The 26,329-nt window shown below is 35.0% G+C and overlaps 1 protein-coding gene across 10 annotated transcripts in view; it reads left to right on the forward strand.

Annotated features, from left to right (window-relative positions):
* Positions 1–21,349, forward strand: part of cpx (synaptic transmission protein complexin) — a 443,610-nt gene extending 422,261 nt beyond the window's left edge. For 9 of the 10 annotated variants that reach the window (XM_076409239.1, XM_076409236.1, XM_076409241.1 and 6 more), the window contains 2 exons: positions 14,089–14,218; positions 18,234–21,349. In XM_076409239.1, coding sequence (XP_076265354.1) covers positions 14,089–14,218; positions 18,234–18,307 — 204 coding nt within the window. In that variant the 3' untranslated portion in view covers positions 18,308–21,349. Of the gene's footprint in view, positions 1–14,088; positions 14,371–18,233 lie in introns of those variants that run through there. The other variant, XM_076409243.1, reaches the window with a different exon arrangement.
* The last annotated feature ends 4,980 nt before the right edge of the window (positions 21,350–26,329 follow it).

Here is a 26,329-nt window from a genome sequence, read left to right on the forward strand (position 1 = left end):
TCAGCAATAACTTTATACACTAATACCTGATTATTTTAGATAAGAAATATATGAAAACTTTGTACGTGCCTTTGAAATTTCAGCGTTTCCCTCGATTTCCCCCCTTCGCCCCAACAGATCCTGATTTGTTTCCAATGGGACCATCTCGGAGGTGCACTCTTTCGAATAAAAAAAGAATTTTGAAAATCGGTCCGCAATTGATGGAGAACTCGGTGAAGATACATGAAAGAAAAACATATACAGTCGAACATAGAACCTCCTCCGTTTTCGAAATCGGTTCAAAAAACAAAAAAGCAATAGCCGATGATGGAGTCCGTTGCGGACGATGAAACATTCGAATTAGTACGCGATCGCGCCGGTCCAAACATAACTTGAAGACTTCGAGCGCTTCACCCGGCCAAGCCGAATCGTATTTCACCGAGAGGCACTTCGTAAATTCTCCCCCGGAACGTTGGCTCTTTGAATAATTAGGCAAATCTGGAAGCGTTCGGATTTGCCGGAGCCGCGGTAATTTTCGAATTTATTGTCCCAGCAGGGTTATTAAGACGGTGTAGCTGCAGACTTTTTCTCGGTAATAGATTTACGGAAGAGGGAGTGCGGTGCCGCGAGCCAATTGGCTCGGATCGTGCTGTGATCACATTATATTTTATGTGGAGAAGTTTTCGTGATATTTCATACACGACTACTTAATACTGACATTCAAAGGAATTACGGTCAAAAGCTTCACAAAAAGTTAGTTATAATTTTTTTATTATTTAGTTATTACATTGTTACTAGTCGTTTCCGGCTAACCTACAATTTGTCTTTGTGGTAACTTAAATCTAGGTATATAACTAGGAGGACCCATCGGCCCTAATTCAGTCTCTGGTGAAATAATGTTTATACATGTCACTGCTGTATTTTTTTATTAAATGCACATGACTACACAACACTACACAAGATCAGATGGTTTGATTCGTTTGAGTCTGTGTCCTGCTCTGATGGTATCCAAAAGTTGCAATACTATTTCAATTTTATAACGAGAATGGAGTCTTTCCTCATTCCCCCTTGCAATTCTCTTGATTTCTTCACTGACTGTGGATATCTGAAGGTCTCGATATAGGTAGTCAGTCCTGTAGTATCTGGGTGCGCCCACAATACTTCTCAGGACTTTGTTCTTTTGTTTATATTACTCTTTGCAGAACATCCCCATAATTGAACTTCGTGTATCCATATAGTCAGTACATTTTCCTATATTTCAATTCCAGTTCTTTTCTTTTCTTCTCTATATGTTCCTTCCAGTGAAGTTTTGCATTGAGATTCATTCCGAGATATTTAGCGTTGTTGCTATATGGAATGATAGTGTTATTTAATGTTATTGATGTTTGTACGGTCTGATTTTAGGTGAACTGCACATGCCCAGATTTGCTTTCGTTAACGTTTATTTTCCAAGCTGGTGTCCAATTATTTATATTGTCACTTGCATGTTGTAATTTTGTGTGGCTTCTTCGCTATTATCTCCGACAGCTATAATCGCAGTATCATCAGCAAATGTAGCCATCGTAATATTCTCCATTTGTGGTATATCACAAGTGTAAAGTAGAAAAAGCATTGGCCCCAATACACTTCCCTGTGGTACACCTGCTTTAGCTTCTTTTATTGTCGAGTCTTCTTGAAGCTTCTTCTTGTTTAACTCTAAATATTCTGGCTGTAATGTACGATTTTAGTAGTTCGGTGTGTTGTTTTGGTGACATTTTCTGTAGCTTACGAGCAAGGCCTTCATGCCAAACCTTATCGACAGCTTATGCTACATCCAAGAATAATGCTGAGCATACCTGTTTACCTTCGTAAGTTTTTCACTAACATCTGTCATTCTGTTAACCTGGTCAGTTGCTGAATGTTTGTTCATAAACCCAAACTGGTGTGTTGGTATTAGTTTTTTATCTTTATGATCGGTTTTATTCTTTTCAACAGTTTCAAGAGTTTTTCAAAAACCTTAGATATTACTGTCAGCAGTGATATAGGTTTTGGGATCATTATAATTGGAAGATGGCGGATCTTCCAAATACCTGCGATTGATTTATAGTAATAATATGCTATAGACAGATTATTAAAAATACATAATATCCGAATGTTGAAAAATACTCTTAACAACATATCGCAAAATAGGTAAGAATATAAAAAAATCGACTTTTTCAAATTTCTAAACTATAAACCCTTTATTTAAAAACATTGCTATTTATTAGATGCTTGCATGTATATTAATCAGCGATTTATATCAACGGAAACAACTGTGAAACAGCATAACCCAAAATATAACAGATTCTAATTGCTATTCAGTATATATAGATTCTAATCATGAATTGCTCAAAATTGCATTTTCTTTTTTGTACTTTTTTGTCGCATATTTTGAAGAAATCTGCTGCTAACTTCCGCGATTTAAAAGTAGCGATTTTGTTGTCAGTGATAAAGAATGATCTTTTTTAATCACCAAAAAAGTTCGAAGGCATTAAATTGCAAAACTTATTGGATAAAAACCGAGCTCCGAATGTCATTGATGAATTGACTGTTTCCAAATGTTTACAGACGATGAGAGAGATCCAAAAAAGAATAAAATACTATCACAGGAAATTACTGAAAAGTTTTTGAGAAGTTTCAAAATATTTCAAGTTGGCTTTGCTTGCCAGGAAAAAATAAGTTTTGTGACGTACCATGACTGGTGATGAAAAGTGTATCCGCTACGATAATTCCTAGTTCGATAAGCGAGGGGTTAGTTCAGGAGAATTCATCCCCCATATCGATAACAAAGCGAAATATTCTTGATGAAGTTTTGTTGTACATATGGTGGAATGGACAAAATATATTATTATTACGAACTGTTAAAACCAAGTGAAACTGTTGCAGATATCTACCGACGTATGTGGAACAAATTCAGTAAAGTATTGTTGCAAGAAAGTCCAGTAATAACAGACGTAAATTCATCTTCTTGCGCTCGGCAGCGCGTTGCAAGTGTTAGGGTATACTGTTGCAGTTCGAATAGGATCTACCAACGGTTGCCTTCTGATAACCGTTAGGTGGAATTGGTAGACGAAATAGCTCCGAAATATCGAAGAAGTGCAGAAATGAGTTCATGATTGGATCCTAGCCAAACCAACAACACATGTTGCCAGAAAAATGGAAAATAATTGTAAGAAGTGATAGAAGAGATTTCGGTTAAAATACATTGAGCCAATTTTTGTCAATAAATGCCTTTTTGAAATGATCTGAATACATGCAAGCGTCTAATAGAGCAGTTTTTCAAAATTAGTCATCTGCCAAAGCAGAATAAAATTCGATTATTAAGAATTTCGTCGGTCTTTGAGGCGATGGCCTTTTTGTTCGAGTATTAAGAACCCGAACGTTGACAGGGGTGGACGGCGAGGGGAGAGCGAGAGGGAGGACCGTGCATCCCATGCCGTTTTTCAGGATTAAGTCAAGAACCCGATAACGAATAGCTGGCGGCAGCCCCGAGAAGTTTATCTGGGATGTGATTGAAGGGTATTTCGATTCATTCAGTGCTCAACCATCGTTTGCTTTAGACGTGCCACCATCGACTGCCCAAGCCTCGTCCCCAGGTAACACCGCTGCCATCTGTTTTTATCTAATTGTATTTTTCACATTTTTTATATTGCCAATAAATAACGGTCACATAATGTAAACACCACAGTTTCATTGCGTTTTACCTCCATTCGCCGAGCCACATCATTTACCCTAAAGTACATATTAATCTTATTAATAACAAACGTAAATTCATGTTCTTGCGCTCGACAGCACGTTGCAAATATTATGAAGGATACACTGTTGCAGTTCGAATAGGATCTACCAACGGTTGCCTTCTGATGACCGTTAGGTGGAATTGGTAGACGAAATAGCTCCGAAATATCGAAGAAGTGCAGAAATGAGTTCATGATTAGATCCTAGCCAAACCAACAACACATGTTGTCAGAAAATTGGAAAATAATTGTAAAAAGTGATAGAAGAGATTTCGGTTAAAATACATTGAGCCAATTTTTGTCAACGCCTTTTTGAAATGATCCGAAATACATGCAAGCGTCTAGTAAAGCAGTTTTTCAAAATTAGTCATTTGCCAAAGCAGAATAAAATTCGATTATTAAGAATTTCGTCGGTCTTTGAGGCGATACCCTTTTTGTTCGAGTAAACCGAACGTTGACACGGGTGGGCGGCGAGGGGAGAGCGAGAGGGAGGACCGTGCATCCCATGCCGTTTTTCAGGATTAAAGTCAAGTCCCTTCCAAGGGCGGCCAGCGCTCAAGAAGCGACCGGAAAGGCCCTTCTTCGGTTATAAATTTCCTTTTTGCGACATGCACAAGCTGTCAGAAGGGACGCGATAAATTTCCGCCCCCTTCGCTTTTTTCCTCCCCGTCCTGCGGTCTCGATTATTGAGTTCTTTCAAGAGAAAATGAACGAAATTCCTATTCGGAATGGTTGACGGCGCGTTACCTTCGGGAAGGTCGTTTTTTCTTCTCTCTCCCCGGCTTCGACTTCATCCAGGGCGTCGGAATCAACGAAAAAATATAATTAAGTGTTTTTTTATACGGCGGTCGTTTCGGAAGTATCTGACCTAATAAACAACACGCAAGAAGTGAGAATCGTCGATTTTTGGCATAAAATCTCCCTCTAGCTCGCTCTACGTACAGGCGTTTTATTAAAATGAGTTAAAAAATTACGAAAACATAATGTTGTTAGTGAGCAACACCTATGTTAGCACTAAAATTTTTTTTATTATTTAATTAATATATTGTTACTAGTCGTTTCCGTCTAACCTACAATTTGTCTTTATTCTAACTTAAATCTAGGTATATAACTAGGAGGACCCATCGGCCCTAACTTAGTCTCTGGTGAAATAATGTTTATACATGTCACTGCTGATTTTTTTAATATATGCACCTCACTACACAACACTACAAAAGATCAGATGGTTTGATTCTTTTGAGTCTGTGTCCTGTTCTGGTAGTATCCAAAAGTTGCAATATTTCAATATTAGTACGAGAATGGAGTCTTTTCTCATGCCCCCTTGCAATTCTCTTGATTTCTTGACTGACTGTGGGTATCTGAAGGTCTCGGTGTAGGTAATCAGTCCTATAGTATTTGGGTGCACCCACAATACCGCTCAGGACTTTATTCTGAAACATTTGTATTTTATTAATGTTACTCTTTGCAGAGCATCCCCATAATTGAACTCCGTATGTCCATATAGGTTTCAATATTTGCTTATATAATAGCAATTTATTATATACTGATAATTGTGATTTTCTTCCAATTAGCCAGTACAATTTCCTATATTTCAATTCCAGTTCTTTTCCTTTCTTCTTTATATGTTCCTTCCAGCGAAGTTTTGCATCGAGATTCACTCCGAGATATTTAGCGTTGTTGCTATATGGAATGATAGTGTTATTTAATGTTATTGGTGCTTGTACGGTCTATTTATAAGTAAATTCCACATGTACAGATTTACTTTCATTAATTCTTATTTTCCAAGCTTGTGTCCAATTATTTATATTGTCACTTGCCTGTTGTAATTTACGTGAGGCTTCTTCACTATTGTCTCCGACAACTATAATCGCAGTATCATCAGCAAATGTAGCCATCGTGATATTTTCCATTTGTGGTATATCACAAGTGTAAAGTAGATAAAGCATTGGTCCCAGTACACTTCCTTGTGGTAGACCTGCTTTAGCTTCTTTTATTGTAGAGTAAGCTTCTTCTTGCTTGACTCTAAACATTCTGGTTGTGGACCTGGTCAGTTGCTGAATGTATCGGTTTGATATTAATAGTTCGGTGTGTTGTTTTGGTAGCAGTTTCTGTAGTTTATGAACAAGGCCTTCATGCCAAACCTTATCGAAGGCTTGTGCTACATCTAAGAATATAGCTGAGCATACTTTTTGACTTTCGTAGGCTTTTTCAATAACATTTGTTATTCTGTGAACCTGGTCAATTGTTGAGTGTTTGTTAATAAACCCATACTGGTGTGTTGGTATTAGGTTTTTTCTCTCTATGATCGGTTTTATTATTTTAATCACTAAAATGACTTTTAGAACATTGTCTACAGTATATGAACAAACTAAGATGAACACCTGATATATACATAATATTTATTTATTCATATGGAGTTGAGAGACCATTTGATTTTAAAATAGTTAGAAGTCTTAGCTGAATAGATTGAGACTGTCTGAATAGTCTCCAACTGAATGTTGTCCCATTCTTGTACAAAACCATCGGCCAATTGCTTCGATGATGTTAGAGATGACTTCCCGATCCTTGTATATGATCGAAAACTTCCCATATACAAGGATCGTTCCGGAAGGATTTGACCTAATAAACAAAACTCAAGGAATGATAAATCAATCTTCAACATAAAATCTCCTTCTAGGTCGCCTTATGTACAGTCATATTATTAAAGTGTGTGAAACAATTACAAAAACATAATTATTATTAGTATATATATATATATATATATATATATATAGAGACACCTAGTACTAAAAAATAACTTTTAAACAATTGTCTACAGGGTGCTCAAATAACTTTGCTCAAAGAAAAGTTAAGTAAGATTGATTTTCATAAAAAGTTTGTTTGGTCTTTACGTTTTTTTTATATCGCCTAAATGGTGATCGCGAATCGCCATGCAACTTTCGGCTCTTTTTAAGGAATCTTTTATGACATCCTGCAACATCTGATGCTGAATTTCTTCAATTTCGTGACGAATATTGTCTTTAAGATGTTGAATCGCTTGGGGCTTACTCACATAAATTTTTGATTTTAAAAAATCCCATAAGCAAAAGTCTGATGCTGTTAAATCCGGAGCTCTGGCTGGCCATGCTAAATAGTCATTTCGTAAAAAAAGTCATTCATTAATTTAATTTTCGAACGAGCTGTGTGTGCTGTGGATCCATCTTGCTGAAACTACATGTTCTCTAGTCTTTGCTGTTCCATTTCAGGTACAAGAAAATTTCGAATCATGTCTTGGTACCGTTCAGCAGTAACAGTAACTGCAATACCTTGGTCATTTAAAAAAAAAATAGGGACCAACGATATTTCCAGCATGAATACTGTGCAACACAATGGTTAAAGTGAAACTGAGCTAAACGTCACATAACCAAGATGGCGCGCAACCAAAGGACTTTTACCCCATCTTATGCATAATATGTGTTTATTAATAAGGTGCCCAGGCACCATTTACTTTTAAAACAGCCGTAAGTCCTCGCTAAATAGATTCATAGGGTATCTGATTAGTCTCCAACCGAATATTGTCTGAATATACTCTAATACTCCCCATAATGATTCAATTATGTTAAGTCTGCTAATTACCACACAATTTGTTGCCTATGGAAAATATATAATGATATTCTGAAGCTCATCAAACCAAGACTAAATCTTTTGGTTATGTGTATGGGTGTATTATCTTGGGTATGTTAAGTAATAAGTGTATGTCTTGTGTAAGTTATTTTGTACATAACATTATAGTACATCCAAAAATTACGTACATCTAAATATGTACAAAAGAACTTTGAGTAGACTATACATATTTGGGTAAATATTGTAGAATAGTATAGCAATTTGATTGAATCCATGAGAGCTGGCCCTTGCTTTAGTTAAATTTACATTTAAAAAGATTTTCAGGAGAATGATTATTTCATAAGTAAAATGTTTGTCCCATTCAAAGTGACTCTCTATTGTTTGGTACTGTAGCGACCTTGAGGCATGTCGAATTTTACATCGTGGAATAACGGTCTACAAAATACCCAGAAATATAATCCCAGGTGTTGAACACGGGCGGGGTACCAGCAGCGCCAACTAGAACCCGATAACGAATAGCTGGCGGAAACCCCGAGACGTTTATCTGGGATGTGATTGAAGGGTATTTCGATTCATTCAGTGCTCAACCATCATTTGGTTTAGACGTGCCACCATCGACTGCCCAAGCCTCGTCTTTCGTCTCCAGGTAACACCGCTGCCATCCGTTTTTATCTAATTGTATTTTCCATATTTTTTTATATTGCCAATAAATAACGGTCACATAATGTAAACACCACTGTTTCATTGCGTATTACCTCCATTCACCGAGCCACATCATTTACCCTAAAGTACATATTAATCTTATTTACTTATGTTTGCAATTTCATTGTTACTTCCTCATGGTCTTTACCTACAAACACATGATGTATACGACGGTAATGTATAAAAGTATTTAGTGATAAAAATGACGTTAAAACACTGGCCATAAGTTACATTAATGCTACACAAACAATTATAATCTAATTGAACACAATATAATTACGATTTTTCTCGCCATTTACATTCTCGCATCCAGCTTCGCGGCGGTAAAACAATTAAAAGTCGCTAACCCCATCGCAACCTTAATCATATTTCACATCGGGACCCTAAGACACTTCTCCCGGTCGTGTTCGACGCCCCTCAAACCCTTCACCGCCCCGCCACCACGCCTCTTCACGCGCTCCCGAAGTTCGACTGCTCCCAAGCGTCCCCTACGGCGCCCGATTTACCATCAACTTAACCGGTTTCAGTTTCGGCGGGGGAGAATTAGCATAATTTCGTCGTTTTCTCAGCGACGACTCCTCCTGCGGATTCCTGCTTGTTAACAAGACGTCTTTATAACAATTTACATGGTAATGAACGGGTGATGGTCCTCCTCGGCTAGGGGTGTCGGCGAGCGAGGTCCCGGCAACTGTTTCGTCTCGATTTTGATAGCCTCCCTCAGATTGGAACGAGCAGCTGATTTATCGAGGAGATTGTTAGATTAAGCGACTGTTCGGTGAGGTGACGAGGGGCGACGGTATCATGTTGTGTTAACTGAACGGACATGATATTTATATTGGGTATTGTATTAATATGGGAAAAAATCCACAGCGTTTTCTTTTTTTTTTAATTAATTTAATTAATTAAAAATTAAATTTAATTTTTTAAAAATCAATATAATAAAAAATAAATTTAATTAAAAAAATTTAAAATTAAAAAAAATTTGGTTTGTTATCTATTTGGACCAAAAATATTTATACAAAATACCATATATATGCCGTAGTTTTTCGGGATTCTATCCCCGTTCTAACATTTACTATTTTGACCAAGTTTCGGCCGAATCTCATCTGACATCTTCAGGAGCTTGATTCAGCTCGTGTAACGAGAAGTAGAACAAAGGAAAGCAAGCGAGAGTCGGAAAACTCCCGCAGAAGCACCAAAAATAGCATACATGTGCTCTTATATTCTATATTCATTTATATTTTAACAGTATTTTTCATCATTGCAACTTTTCAAGAAAACATTTTAATAATCTATAATCTTATGATATGAAGTTAAATATACCAACAACAAATTTCAACAACCGATGCTTTGTTGGACTTACCTCAACTCTTCAACGGTTCTTCATACACTACAGCTCCTCGTTCTCTCCAACTCCCTAACCTTTTTGCCATTTCATCGCCACAAACCCTATTCCAGTAAACACATCTTGGCATCCTGCAATACCTCATTTACTCAACAAAAGTATGATTTTAACCTTTATATTTTTAACTTTAGCCACCAACAGTTCTAGTCAAATATTTCTAACGTAATCTTAAAATATAACTAAGGTAAAATGTAAAAAAGTAGGTCCAAAGAAGATGGAGACACTAGGACAAGGAGTATTCAAGAAGCCCACCGCTGGACGAGAAATGGAAGAAGGATCTTAATCGGGGTCAAATTGACTCTAGTAGGGAGTCCGTTAATTTAAAACGACTCCCTAACGGAGTCAGGTTGACTCCCTTTGAGGGTTGTCAACGCTTAGAGTTCATTTTCAAGCGAAACTGAACGTAGAGAGCTGCAATACCGATTAACATAAACAAATTTCGATCGATAGTTTTTATTACGGTCTAATACCATTACATTTTAGCTTTGATTATATCATATATATCATATCATATATATCATATATATATCATATATATCATATATATCATATATATCATATATATCATATATATCATATATATCATATATATCATATATATCATATATATCATATATATCATATATATCATATATATCATATATATCATATATATCATATATATCATATATATCATATATATCATATATATCATATATATCATATATATCATATATATCATATATATCATATATATCATATATATCATATATATCATATATATCATATATATCATCATATATATCTTTTTTTTTTAAAGGACATTTGTTTATTTTAGTTACAAAAAAATATATAGACAATAAAAACAAATATCATATAAAGTACTTACAAACAACTAAATCTAAACTAAATAAATCGATTAAACTAAAACTAAACAGGAAAACGTCGATTGAGGAAGTAGTCGGGCGACAGTCCTGAAATAGATTTAAAAAAGTACTTAAGCAACCAATTTTCGAGAATAAGAGTAAGATATAAAGAACGTTAAATCAGCCGTATAATTATTAAATTAATTATCGACTACGTTGATTAACAACGGTGATGATACTGATAATTGAGGCCAATTGGCCGGTAATTAAATTTGTACGTCGGTCTGTTAAGTTTTCAATGCCGATAGTGATAACAATGCCTAAACATATCATTAGAGAATAATGATGAAAGACAATAGCGATATCTGATAGCAATGATAAACTGTGCTTGGATGAAGTATGACATGTGCACACAGTACGAAGGTATAGCACGCGACGTACCAGCTTATATCCTAATACTAACGATAATGACGTGCAATGTGATCAGGGGATAACGCGCGAGATCTACTGTCACTAAGGTTTGTAGGCCTCGCTAAGATAAAGCTGAATTTTTAAAATAAATAAACAAATTAACAAATTAACAGTACTGTTACTAGTGCACTCACTTCTCCAGCTCCAACTATGATTGACGTGCAATGCGTACAAGGGAGAAAGCGAAAAGCCACACGCTAGATACGCTGCCATCAAGAGCCAGTAGAAACCACTTTCGGTGGCGTTTATGTATGCTTCAAATTATCCATAGATCATAACTACACCTCAGAAACTTTGACCAGTTTGGCGTTAGCCTCTGGTTTATAAGATAGCTACAATTTATATTTACAGTTGCAGCCATAAAACTATTATCTTTGGTTTATAGTGATTATGAGTTATAATAATTAAATAAATAAATAGGTGAGAATGTTCAGAATAAATTGATAACTGAATAGATAAATGAATAGGTAAATAAATAGTTAAATGAATAGTAACTGAATAGATAAATGAATAGGTAAATGAATAGTAACTGAATAGATAAATGAATAGGTAAATAAATAGATAAATGAATAGGTAAATAAATAGTTAAATGAATAGAATTAAAATTTAAAAAAACTGGAATACTCTGTGAAAAACTCGGGTTGTGTAGCATAAAACACTGTATAATCGGCACGATTGAAAAACGCAGTTACTCTGACGGTCGCGGCAGCATAAATGAACTTTCATAGAGCTTGAAAAACCCTTGGGCATGTTAAGTTATCACAGTTCGAGGAGAGGGCTAAACATGTTGCCAATTATGGCAATATTTTTGGTGCTGGGTGTCTGCAAGGGTGGTAGATCCCAATCAAGCAGAGGTGACAACCTCGCTCTTTACCGGTATCTCAATTTTCCCAGAAACATAAAACGCACCAATAAAATATCAAAATACCCTTAAAATATGATCGATGTTTTACCGTTAACGTAAACTTTCTAACGGTCGATTCTGGGATTTCCAGCTCCTCGAACCACAAGTGTTTCTTTTTTGTTCGTTTTTTTAGATCAACTTAAAAAAATTATATAAAAAAATAATTCGCTTTTACATCAATTATTTTTGAGAAATAATTTCTCAATTTGAGTGCTTTAATAAAGGTTTTTTAACATACTTATATAAACTCTCTTTTAAGACGAAACAGAATAAATTTAACATAATAAATAATCAAATCTGTTGACTGTTCGTATTAGAAAAATTACTCTATCTAATATTTTGAGTTACGACGAAATCAGAGCATTGCTCAAACAAAGCAATAAATCCGGACGCAAACTAATTTGCTTCAGCATTTCGTTCCATTCTCCGTTGTTTGTTTGCGATACTTGCGCAATTAGCCGGGCGATTGGCGATCGTATGGAATAGGTAATAAATTAGAATATATAGAAGACTGATGTACAATTAAGGCTTTGATCTATCAAGCCTTTGATTTGGTAAATTTCGTGTGATTATATCAATGTTAGTAATAAGCGTACTATAAAGGTTGTCATTTGGGCACCAAATCAACAAGAACACTGCTTACTATAACAGTAACATAGATATTGATATATATAACTTCCTCGATATTTATCCACATTGGGTTCTGTCATTTAATGTCATAATGTTATATGTTATTACATTAATAGCGATACCCGAAGGGAATCTATCAAATTCACAACATCAAGGAAAAAAGAAAATTATATAGGAAAGTTAGAAAAAAACACGACTAAGAAGCAGATTCACAGAATACAACACTAGAATAACAATTTCTAATAATGTTGTTATTAAGTTCATATAATTTGGTTCGCTTTAATCTTCTGATTTCCTGCGTGTTGTCCAGTAACTGTATTAGTTTTACATTGCTGTGATTTATTAATTTTATTTCATGTTTTATGATGATGTTTTGGATAACTTCGTAAATCCGTTTGATTTAGAGATCATCGTGTACTTCTTATTTGGTTACGTCATAATAATAATTGGTAATTTATCGAAGAACTTTGACATTGTTGGCTTACTAGTTGGCTTGATATTTTAGTGCAAACCCTTTAGTCCAAATAGGCTTTATAATTGACCGATAAACCAATATATTTGATTCTAAGTCAAATTCGGAGTATTTTCTCACTTGGCAGTACGGTTTTAGACGGTTTGAGTCTGCTCTACCTTTTGTCTAACATAATGTAGTCAATTAAAATTCGTGAACATTTTCCCAACTCAAAAAATCATAATCTTAATAAAAAATCCTCTTCAAAAATACCTTGAATTTAGTAGCAACTAATATTCGCTATAACTGCAAGAATATCTGCAACGAACATAACAGAACAATAAACGTACAGACGAAAGGAGATTCATACTTCTATAGATTATGTATATATTGCGCATTGTTGGTTGCATATACCTCAAATAACAGAATCCTATATCAATTATCGAAAACACTTTTTTAAAATTATTTCTAACACTAATTTAAATATTTAGAACCAAATTACTTGTTTGCTTTTAATCAGACTGAACATTATAATAAATAAGGCTCTAATTAGTATTTTAACCGAAGTAATGCTTCAAAAAAAAACTCTACCAATTACAATAGTAAAGAAGCGGAGAATGCTGCCGCCATCTAGTGGCACGACGTCCATTTAATTAACAACCATAAAAGAATAAGGGCGCTCTGTTACCAATTAAGGTTTAGTATCGTCGCTTGACGTCGAGGAAAAAAAAACAAACGCGCAGCGCCATAATGGCGATGCCTTTGAAGTTAATTGTTTAAAAGGTCGCTTTTTGCGAACGACGTATTTTTTTGAACGATATAGCCCGCGTTTTAATCCAATGGCCGACTTAATGAACGCATGGTTGTGTACCAGCAGCCATCGTTGCCAAGTCGGGGAAAAAGCGAATTATCTTAATGACGGTCAAAGTAACCATTAGCAGAGGTCCGGCCGAATCGGGCTCGAGGAAACCCGTTATTTTAAAATGGAAACGTTTAATATGTAAAGGGAGGTTTCGAAATATGTTTTCGCTCTATAAAATAGTTCCTTTGATCGTTTTATCATTTTTATTATCTCGAATTTATCGATAAATTTGTTATTAGATGTACAAGTACGTACCTACTTACCCATAAAAGACAGCAGCATCATTGAAGAGTAACATAACTGTTTCATTTAGAACATCGAAACTTTTAAATATCGTATATTAATAAATAACATACACAATACTCTATTTTTCTTTTTTATATTTGGGGGCTCTAACATATATTTGTTAACATTGCAGAAAAATAATTAAAAAATCTATCGGGCGACTTGGACATATAATCCATATTTCTTCTCTCTTTTCTAGTACAACATAAAGAAAAAGGAAGAAGTGGTAGACCCCATCCAAGAAGAACCCAACCCGCTGATGCGAAAGAAAAAAACGCCCGAAGAACTGGCGAGGGAGGCGGAGGCAGAGGACGAGGACGAGCTGACAAGTGAGTGCGTAGCGGGTCTTAGACGAATCCAAAAACGCTGCCTAATTATGTGAATGACCAGCGCTTGTAGTGCCACCTTGTGTGAGAACACAGCTTCCAAACCGATGGGTTCAATTATTGTTTGCATAAATAGATTCGAACTTTTTTTTCTAGCTTTGTTTTCATCTTTTCATTTGTTTTTTTTTAATGTATTTATAGATTTTTATATCGATACAATGCAATGAAAGAGAGAAAAAAAATGATTATGGGTATCAAAAGTTGCATTATTTTTGTGGTTGTGGTCGTACATAACAAAATCGATGTTCGAACCTCACGTATCCATCGATACGAAGACTGTAAGCTTTCTGCTATTGGTGTTTTATCTTCCCCCGACCAATTATCCTTAGTGAATTACCCTCAGGCGTTTACAGGGTAGAATATATGTGTTGTTTGAAAAAAGAGATCATTCTCTATAATATCAGTAATAATTTTAAGGATATAAGCTCAAAATAGTTTTTGTAACCCTGTCCAATAATAGTTCGTAAGAATAAGTGGATGAATTGAATTAGCAATAATATAAAACAATATTGTATTTCTATATTTAAATCAGCCACGTTATAAACAGGCTGGGTAAGACCGGATATCTTCTGGGATGGTCACAGTTATGATCTACCCTAGTTGATAAAAAATATTCTAAATAGAACTTTCTTTGATACAGTTTATTTGGTTTTATATGGTGTTAGTAACGAATATTTTTTATTTATTTTAGTGGTCGCATTACAAAAGACAGTTTTTAAAATGTTCAAATTTAAATTTTTTTAAATACTCTCTACCAGATTGTAGGGTATTTCTTTAAATTTTTAGCTTCCGAAATCACTTTTTTTGTTCTTTTTTATTTCCTTGTTTTTTGCTTGTATATGTTCATCAATCCTTTGTTTCGGCTAAAATCTTAATTATTAATGCAGTTTTGTGGTAGTGTAATTCTTAACCACTTTTTGTTTCCTCTATTTTTTCTTGTTTTGCTTTTTTTTCTTCTTTTTTACTTATTTGTATCCCACTTTTTTCTTACCTTCTTATTCTTCCTTACATTATACTTCTCTTTTTTCCCTATCCCTTTTTTTTCCATTTCTCAATTTTTTTTTAATTCCATTCCCTCTTTTTTATGATAAATTTCTTTGCCACAATATTAGATATGGTTTTAGTAATTATTCGTAGTGATTAGAATCAATCATTCATCTCTTATTGCATTGCCCTAAATATCATTAATTTTTTCTAAAACTCCTCTTTTTGCATTACTTTGTTTGTTTCGTCTCTTCTATTTCATTATTGTGTTTTCCAACTTAAAGCTTCATATTATCATTTTTTATCTATACTTAGTAGTTTTCCGTAATATCTTCATAATATTTTTAGGTAGGAAACTCTCCTCTTGTCATTCTTTTCAGTTTTTTTTTATTTTATTACGGTCCTGTCTTAATTCGTTGAAAATTTCAATGCGATTTTTTATTATTGAGTTCAAAATATAAGGATTATGTTTGCTCCAAGTCCTTGTATTCGTGAAATTTCCAATTTCCAAGTGTCTTTCTGAAACTCATTTGACCATTTTAATAATTACCATACTATTTTGCTTAGTTAATGTATGTTTAACTATAAAATGAAAAAAAAACTGATGTTTTTCATGGACTCAATTCATTTTTGTTCAAAATGTTTCCAGTAAATTGTCAAAAATAAGCTAGTAGCAACATCAACACCAAATAAATATAATTATCTGTCATGAAGTTATCTACGACCTAAAAAAAATCAGAAATACAACAATATGTTAATTTGTTTTCTTGTCTAGTTCAATTCATGCCCCACTGAACTTGTAATGTAATAATTCTTTCTCAAACTGACGTTATATTTGATTTTTGTAAGGATGTTTAAGACTATTGCATTAATTTATTGAATTAATCACGCTTATCGCTGGTTTATCGAAAAAAATAATCAACCTACCGACCACTTTCGTGCCTTTATTGTTTTTTATGGCGAGGTTATGGGCAATTTTGCCCATGGGTAGCAATTTATTAACCGTTGTACAAGGCTATGTCGTTAAAAATTACCGAAAATTTCCCTAATACACTGAAAATATTCGACACGACATCGGATATTAAGATAAAAAAAAATTAATGCATATTTATGATTGATAGGAAAAATATATGTGTTGGTTTCTGGATTTTCGTTTTTAATTTTCTACTATCGTGACTTCGTTATATTATAATCAAGTATGGATTAAAACTGCTTAGTATTTTTCTTCATATCACACAGTATCTATCTTTTAAATAATTTTTTATATTCTCGTTTTGTCTCAAGTTATTTTTCTCCTTACCATGTTACTTATATTGTTATATAACAATTCTTTTTTGTTTTATATTATTTTTTAGTGACTCTTGTATACTATACTTATGTTGTTTGACAATTGATATACACCATTAACATTACCAGACTAAATATACCTTTTTTTAATTTTAATAACTTATTAGGGTTTATTGGAATAACGATGCCTATCTATCTAACAATCTGTTGAATTTTAGCTGTGAATTTGATGTTTTGTCAACTTCTTTACACCATCTCATCTATTTTCACCTTGTCTGACAAATTCACAATACTTTAACGTAAGATTTTCCTTTTATTTCTGATTCTGACACATTTTGCTCTTAACGAATATGGTACTCCTTTGACCTTGCCTACGCAACGTCTTTTCAATGGTCTACTCCATTACTTAATTGATATAAGGTTCAATATAATAATTGCTACCAGATCCTTTTTTGGTTAACTTTTTGAGTTCCACTAATTCTACATATATTTTTCAAATTCTGCTATGCACTTGACTAATGTTTCTTTCTGTTTTTCTCCTTCGTTTCTAAAGAGCTACATCCAGCGTATTGGTTGATAGATCACTTTCCTGCTGTTCCTGCCATTTTCGTGATCATTTGAAGACGAGTTTTCGTCTCATTCATTCTGTACCTAGTTAGGATCTTCTCCAGTGTGTATTCATCATCGTTTATAGTTTATTTAATATTTTCCAATTCAATGTTTTTATAACTCTTTTTTTTTCAATTACGATATATTTTTAAATATTATTGCATGACTATATTAGTTTTAATTAGATTTTTTTTTCGTTCAGTTATTACCAGTTTTTTGTGTAGGTATGTAAATTGATATAATATAAATATAGGAATGTTTTAAATCCTTACAAAAATTGAAAATATAACAAAATCGTACCAAATATTTAGCGCGTATCTCTATAATAACTTATTAATGATTAAGGATAACACACATTCACATATACTATATCACCTCAAACTACAAGAATATTCTAAATCATCAGACAATATAATCAAAACAATCCAAAACAAGACGTACTTAACAAATGAATAAATTAATATAAATACGAACGACATTTTCGATGTTTGACATTTATTTGCTCAAATAGTGATAAGTTATACACCAGTTCACATTATCACCATCATCAATCATCGTCATCGTCGCGAGCACGAGGATCTATCATTATTCGTTTTAGACGAGTTCGTATTTTGCCAAAAATGACGCACTATCTCTCCACCTTTTCCTGTTTTCTATCATTTCGACTGGCTGTCTTTGTTTCTTTCAAAGAAGACGATTAAAGATGAACGTACACATTAGAATCCTGACGAGAAGTGTATTTTCAACTTTATATTAGTACTTGTTACTTACTTCGAACCGTAGTATTTATTTCTTCTATATATATATTGATATTTTCACACAAAACAAGATTTATTCGATGTTGAATGCATGATTATGTTATTTTGGTTTGTTTTACTCGTTTGCTGGGTAAGTACGATTGCTAGAATTGTTGTTGTGTATTGTGGGAGTGACCGTGAACGCCCGTGATGTTTAATAAGGGCGGAGCTTCCACAGTCACTGCCCATTGGTCGTGTGCCCACGCCCACGTCTCTTGTCGGCCCCGCCCCCCTCATAGTCATCCCGGACCTGTTTACATGTATCTGTCCCGTTTTTTCAGAACTGAAGAACACAATAGAAACAAGCGTTAACGAACTACGGTCACAAATCGAGAGTAAATGCGTTATGCAATAAACAGCCGAACGGACGGACATCCAGCGAGTGGCGTCTGGAGCCAATGCGAGCCGTCGCCGCCATTGTGACCCTAGATTTACATAAAACTGATAATTTGTTATTTTAGTTGGTAGACTTGACACCTGTGATGTTATTTACTTAATGGTAGTAACGGCTAAGAGGCGATCTCAAAATCCCCCCACCACCACCACCCCTTCCCGTTTTTTGGACAAAGCCCCGCCCCCTAGCCCCTAGCCCCTCCCCCATACCGTAAAAGAATAAAAAAACACAAAAAGAGACTGCGATAAACAACCAAAAAAAAATAACGAACGAGATCATCACGCTCGCACGTGATCGTGATCATCTCGTCATAGAAATTTAAAAAAAATTGTTACCATTTTTGTAGGTAGATAAAACATATTTTTTTGTATGGCCAAAATAATTAACAAAAAAAAGAGAGAAACACGAGCTCGATGAGAAACAAAATACGCGCGATTCTTTGGAGTTTTGATTTTTTTCCATCTACCGTCTTCACACTCACACATACACAGTCGCTCTTTACTCTATACACTAGCGGTGATCCCTTCAGATTTGCTGGTGGAAACTTCTTCAGATCTAACAGAGTCTGGGGAGGTTCTAATCGATTCCCGACCAGGCGTTTTTTTATTATTCTCGATGTCTGTTGGATAGATTTAACCAAGCTTTTTATGTATTCTTCAATTGTAGCATGAATTACTCTATATATATAATTGTTGACTGTTGATTTTATGATTTTCCTGTCACCCGTTGTAGCTCTCGAGAAGATATCGACAAGAACTTGCAGCTAATGTTAATATTAACGTGAAAAATATGTTCTCGAAAGTCGAAATGTTATTAATAATGTTTTAAAAAACCTGTAACATAATGTATTACTTGACGAGCGTCAGAGCTCGACCTGATTTTGACTATGTTCCATGTAGCTTTTCGTCTTCAATCTTCTTGAACTATGTACCTATATAAAATGGATCCGTTTTCGCAAATCTTACGTTTCCCAGATACCCACGGTTTTCTTCTAGGTCCGACGTTTCAAGCAAAATAAAATTTAATATATTTCGTGTAAATACTATATTTCATTTGTTGAAATTCCATTCTAACACCTTCTTGTACATAACAATAATTTCTATGACAATAATAATTGTAATGTTATATGTGTACATATATTTTTCTAAAATTCGAACGTTTGTTTCCTCCGTGGAATGTGTACGGGTATACGATGGACTCTGGGAAATGGAAAGTTTGCCGATCTTTTTTTTTTGGAACTGTGTGCGGTTTTTTCTGGTCGACGTCGCCGAGGGGTTGACTGGAAGGAGCACGTACGCCGGTAGACTCTGTATGTATTTATCTACGCTACCTAAAAATAGTAGCTCTTAGCCTCAAGTGTTGTCGTTGCTCAAGTGTCTTTTTGGCAAAACGCAATGGAACGCCATGTTCAGCGCGAATTTTGAATAAAATCAACGTGACATCCCCATGGTCGGAGAAGGTGTCACCTCTTATTTCGAGACCAGTCCTCCCGCTTCTGTCAGACTCGCTTAGTTCTCGCGTTTCCCTTCTCCAGGACGCCTTCTCCGACTACCATAACACTACACAGCCCACCTTAATCTTGTACTCAACCATAGGTAATTTTTAGATCAAGTATATTAAATATCTTAATGCCAATCAATGCAATGTACTAGCCAATAAAACAAAACGTGGTTTGTAAGAGGAAAACACGGTTACCAAGGCGCGTACTGGACACACACCTCCGCTACCATCAACGACGCGACGAGAGACGCCAGTACTCCTTGTTGAAAGTATTTTTATCTAGAAAAACCACTTGCTATAACGTAGAAATGATATCGTAAATGCTATTTGAACGTTCATTTTAGTGCCGGTTTTAATTTATCAATGCAAATAGAAAATCGAAGCGCCCCTTCATTCGTCTAAAACCCAAACAAATCTCATTGAAGTGTTCCTAGATATTCGCGAGTCCGTCCGACAGGGTGCGGTGACGGTGACGTTTCGCGCTACCCCTGTCGCGACGGCGCTCCCAAGCGATCTTTACTTATGAACAAGAAATTCAAAAGCAATTTTAGTATTTTTAGACTTATTCAGGTGTGTGATATATTGTAAGTATTCTCTCATTCATAGAAATGAATATTAACGTGTAGCTAGTGAAATCACTTATATGTAATACGTATACACTTACAAATACCACTACCATATAATCGATTTTGTTTTACGTTCGCATACCTTTAGGTGTAACCTTAAGCTAGATAAATATGGACGAAATGTTCGTTAACCTACATACATAGTAATTTAAAACAAAAAAAGTGGAATTCTCGAGACAACGACACATTCATCTACTTCTTAGTCATCTTCTTCACTCTGTAATTTCTTTGGCTGAACATTTTAAAAGGAAAAAACAAACCGAAAAAAAATATTCATCGGTCGGGGACGGCGCGCACGGACGGGCGACGTCCCGATCACACACGATCCACGTCTCTCCTCCAGCCGAAACGATAAAACTAAAACAGGAACAAACGCCCGTCCATGCGTTCCGCGCCGACCCGAAGCCTCTCGCTTCCGTGACGTAAAAGAGTAGTGATAATTTCATGGAAACTCTCACGAAATTGTTGATGGAATCATCAGTTGTATTGTTATAACTATATTTAAAGAATAAAAATTGATATTCACATAATACATTATAATGTAGATATTGTTGTTGAATTGGATACCAGTTTAGTTTGTTAGGTTTCGGCCGGGGGGTCACCCGAGGCCGGGTCTTCGGTTCGAACCCCGGCGCCAGTCGGATGACCGTCCGGCTCGACGGATAGTCCTTTTGTATTTATACATCCGTTGTTTCATCAAGCTATGGAACAAGAGACACGTTTTGTAGAGGCCTGAGTACCTTTAGCTAATACGGGCTCCTTCACGTTGTTATAAAATAATAAAGATACGTCTTAGTCATCCGACATGGTTGTTGTTAGTTGTAAAACACCTGCAACGTTATTGTAAAAAGGACTTAATAAAAAATATTACAGTTTAGCGTGTGTCTTTATTTTATACCATACCATCCCCTTCAACAAACACACACAACACACACTACAAGAAAAGGAGTGCAGAGTTGTTGAATCGACTGTACGAACGATATTGCTCATCAATCAAATTCTAATATAAACAAAACTCTTAACACATCTTAAACAAGCATAACCAAAGCCGCCAGTTTGTCTTTAATGACCTACTTGACTCCACTGTTTTTGCCCATATTTCCATGATATACCCTTGTCGAATGGTATCCAAAGTTTTGACCTCCCTAAAGTTCAATAATCCCCCACTGAAACTTTTTTTTATTTAAAATCATATGGTACACATTTTCAACTAGTTATTAACTACAACTGTCTAGTAATTTTTCCTTCATATTTTTCTTAAAGTCCAGATCTAAAAAATGAAGCGTCCTGTCGCGATGGCACTCTCGAGCGACCATTACTTATGAACAAGAAATTCAAAAGCAATTTTAACATGTTTAGACTTATTCAGGTCTGTGATAAATTGTAAGCATTCTCTCATTCATAAAAATGAATATTAACGTGTGGCTAGTGAAATCACTTATATGTAATACGTATACAATTACAAATGCCACTACACGTATAATTCCATTTTGTTTTACGTTCGCTTATCTTTAGGTGTAACCTTAAGCTAGATAAATATGGACGAAATGTTCGTTAACCTACATACATAATAATTTAAAGCAAAAAAGTGGAATTCTCAAGACAACCACACATTCATCTACTTTTTCGTCCCCTTCTTCAAACTGTAATTTCTTTGGCTGAACATTTTCAAAGAAAAAACAAACAGAAGTAAATATTCATCGGTCGGGGACGGCGCGCACGGACGGGCAGCATCCCGATCACGTACGATCTACGTGTCTCCTTCAGCCTAAACGATAAAAAAAAACAAGAAAAAAACGCCCGTCTATGCGTTCCGCGCCGACCCGAAGCCCCTCGCCTCCGTGACGTAAAAGAGTTGTAATAATTTCATGTAAACTCTCACGAAATTGGTGATGGAATGACCAATTGTATGATCATAACTGTATTTAAAGAAAAATAAAAATCGATATTCACATAATACATTATATTATAATGTAGATATTGTTGTTGAACTAAATACCAATTTAGTTTGTTAGGTTCCGGCCGGAGGGTCAACCAAGTTCGGGGCTTCGGTTCGAACCCCATCGCTAGTCGGATTACCATCCGGCTCGACGGATAGTCCTTTTGTATTTATTTATACATTCGTTGTTTCATCAAGCTATAGAACAAGACACGTTTTGTAGAAATCTGAGTACTTTTAGCTAATACGGGCTCCTTCACGTTGTTATAAAATAATAAAGATACGTCTTAGTCATCCGACATGATTGTTGTTAGTTGTAAAACACCTGCAACGTTGTTGTAAAAAGGACTTAATAAAAAATATTACAGTTTAGCGTGTGTCTTTATTTTATACCATACCATCCCCTTACACAAACACTTTACAAGAAAAGGAGTGCAGAGTTTTTGAATCGACTGTACAAATGATATTGCTCATCAATCAAATTCTAATATAAACAAAACTCTTAACACATCTCAAACAAGCATAACCAAAGCCGCCAATTTGTCTTTAATGTACTTCACTGTTTTCACCCAAATTTCCATGTTATACTCTTGTGGAATGCTATCCCAAGTTTTGATGACTATTGGTACCCTTAGATATCTCTGAAGTCATCGTTTCTAATGTACCATGAGATGTCAATAACGCTGCAAAGAGGTTTGTTTTGATAAGTTTGAATTAATATTAGATTTTTGTGTACAACTCAACTCATAATCGCACACCGGAGGTCCTCACAGGCTTCAAGATTTGCTTGTATAGTAGTAGATTAATATGTGTTAATTCAGATTGTCGTCCAAGCAACCACCACATTTTTTAAACCTCATACAAAGTTCTGCACGGTTCTTTTTAACATCTACTGAGCAACTGAGCTATTGTATGCACCCTGAACCGCAAACTTCTTCACCTTTTCTGGAGAGATTCCAGTAGACTACGTTAGTTCATATCAATTTCAGTACGTCTTTGATGACCTTACGCTATGAGATGCGATACTTGTGTCTAAAATCTACGAATTAAGAATGTTTTTCGGATATTTCCTAATTCCCATAGTTCTTGGCTAGGGGACTTTGAGCTACTTCGATCCATCTTTGGTGACCTTACAGCTTGAACTGCTATGCTTTTTCTCAAGCAATTACCAATCCGACGTCAATCTATCTTTTTTGCTTCGTGACTAAGTTAATTCCGAATATAAGTGGCGACTTGTTTAGTCAACAGTATCAATCCAATCCTATTCCAAAATAAGCTAAACATTTAATTCTATATACTTCATTCGTCACATCGCAAACAAACATAAACACACCATTTTGAATAACCATTGTGATATAACAACATATATGCCAAGCGTTGGTCAAAGATATTGGGCTGCTACTTCTAAAATATGAAGGAGTTTCAAAGAAGTCAGTAAGAGCTCAACCGAGGGCCGTGGTTCAGAGCCCATGTTAACAAGTAAATACAGTCCAGATAAACCCTAGTTGTTTAAAAGGGGACTAACATAACAAACCAAAAGGTTTCCTCACAGAGTCTAATTAAATCGATGCAACGATCATCCTCCACATTTTTGAGTATTAAATGCACCTATTTCTGTAGCGAAACCTAATATAAAATCCGCCCGCAGTCTTAGCTAACAAAAGCAGCGTATTGGCAATGATGTAGACACACTTTGGCTAGTGATGATGACGATCGTGGTTGATCCAAAATAGTACGACTGTGAATTATTTATAACTCCGTTCTAGAAATGTTAGTTCAGGTCGCAGATTGTTTTCCAATAAATAAAGCCCTCTTACAAGAACATCAATAGTTTTTGGGTTATTAGAGTAACGACTGTTAAGGAACCAACATGTTCAAAAATAATTTTTAAAATTACTTAATAGACCGATTATTTAACAGCTGGTGTAGTATATTTGAATAATAATATCACTAAACAGTCATACTTTCACAATGCTTTTCTCTGGCTCTACATCTGGATTTATAAATCACCAAAGCCAGAAATTATGTTTGTTTCTATACACTCCAAGTGAAATATGCATCAAACTTCCTCGAAAACATATTTTTTCGACCAAAAACGACGCACCTGTTATACTTCAATATATCCTAAGGTTCTACAACAATTTTTCAATAACTAAGTTTTGATACTTCTCTGTTTATCAACAATATCAATCGCTATAAAATACGACCAAAAAATAGAACATCGAATGGCCCTATTGGTCAACAAAAATGATATTGAAGGAGCAACGTCTGGTGAGTATGACATATGAGGTACGACAAATTAAAGTTTTCAACACCTCTATAACTGATTTAGTAGCAATACGGTAACTAGACTGTAATTTATTTATTTAGTGAACTACACAGAAAAGCTATTAAAATATACTATTGACGTAGGAAGCAAAACAAAACCGAATATCAAAAAATCAAATTTTACCAATTCCCATTCGGAAAGTCGGAAAATGAATTTTCGAACATAAACATAAATTCCAACAGTAAAATGTTTCCGAACTATTCCGCTAATAACCGATACGTTTCAAATAATAATCCCGCTAAAAAATAATCCGTCTATTCCAGGCCCATTTCGAAAAAAAAACAAAATGTAACGCCGAAGGTATTAAGGTAAACTCAATCGACAATTTCGAAATTCAAATATAAATTGAAGGAATTATCGATTTTTTTTTAAATTTTACCTGACCCTATTTTAATAATATATTTTATTAAATATATTTTAAAGTCTCCTTTTACCAACTATGAGTTTATCTGGACTGGGCCTAAAGTTTAACGTGGGCTCCGAACCACGGTCCTCAGCATGAAGCCTACCGAGTGGCCAGTGACCAACTTACCATCCAGGACATCCGGTCTTACCCAGCCTGGTTACTGGCGTGGCTGGGATCATTTTCCTTGTCGGATTTTACACTCTTGCCTAGAACATTCACAAATTTTAAACAATCACAAACATACATTTACGACCATGCCCCAGCAGGATTCGAACCCGCGGCTATCGCAACAGTATGAGGACCGTCCCACCGCCTTTACCACTGCGCCACCAAGCCGGCTTAATAATATTTTAATAATGGGCATCGCTGGTTAAAATATACACTTTATATAAGTTCGTATGGTCTGGTTCGCTTCAATCTCCTGACACCCTGCGCGCTGTCCAGCAGTTGTATTGCTTCCACGTTAGTATGATTTAGTAATCTTATTTCGTGTTTCAAGACGAATTCTAGGATAACTTCGCAAATCCATTTGATTTCCAGGTCATCGTGCAGTTCTTCGTTGGTTACGTGGTGATAGGCATTGGTAATCAATCGAAGAACTTTGTTTTGACAGCGTTGTATGACTAGTTGATTTGAATTTTAATATATAAATAGACCCAAATTGGCTTTATGATTGTCTTATAAATCAACTTCTTTCATTTTAGATCAAGTTAAGAGTATCTTTCGACTAACCAGTATAGTTGTTTTATTTTGGTTCTAATGTGTTTTGTTTTTTGTCTAACGTGATGTTTCCAATTTAATCTACCGACAAGATGGATTCCGAGGTATTTTGGCTGATTCTGCTTGGGGAATCGGGCATCCATTGAGTGATATAATTAAGTTTTTATTATTTAGCCGTAATGCAGAATTAACATGAATAGATTTGGAGCTTGAGATAGATTTAAAATAATGAACACAATAATTAAAAAGCTCATTGTTAATTTGTTTAATTTTCGCTTTTATATTTGCATTTAAAAATAAGTATTAACAATAACATTACATATAATTTGCGAGAACTGGCAACGTGACCAAATAATGTCTTATCACTCCAAAAGGTTTTAAAACAATCATACAATAATATTTTTTTGGAAAATATTGTCACTATTCGTGCAATTCGTACCGACCCATGTATATAAATTTGATA

Source organism: Rhynchophorus ferrugineus, unplaced genomic scaffold, assembly GCF_030347505.1.
Source record: "Rhynchophorus ferrugineus isolate W39M unplaced genomic scaffold, kcgeb_rfMv2 rfM7, whole genome shotgun sequence".
NCBI classification, from domain to species: Eukaryota; Metazoa; Arthropoda; class Insecta; order Coleoptera; family Curculionidae; genus Rhynchophorus; species Rhynchophorus ferrugineus.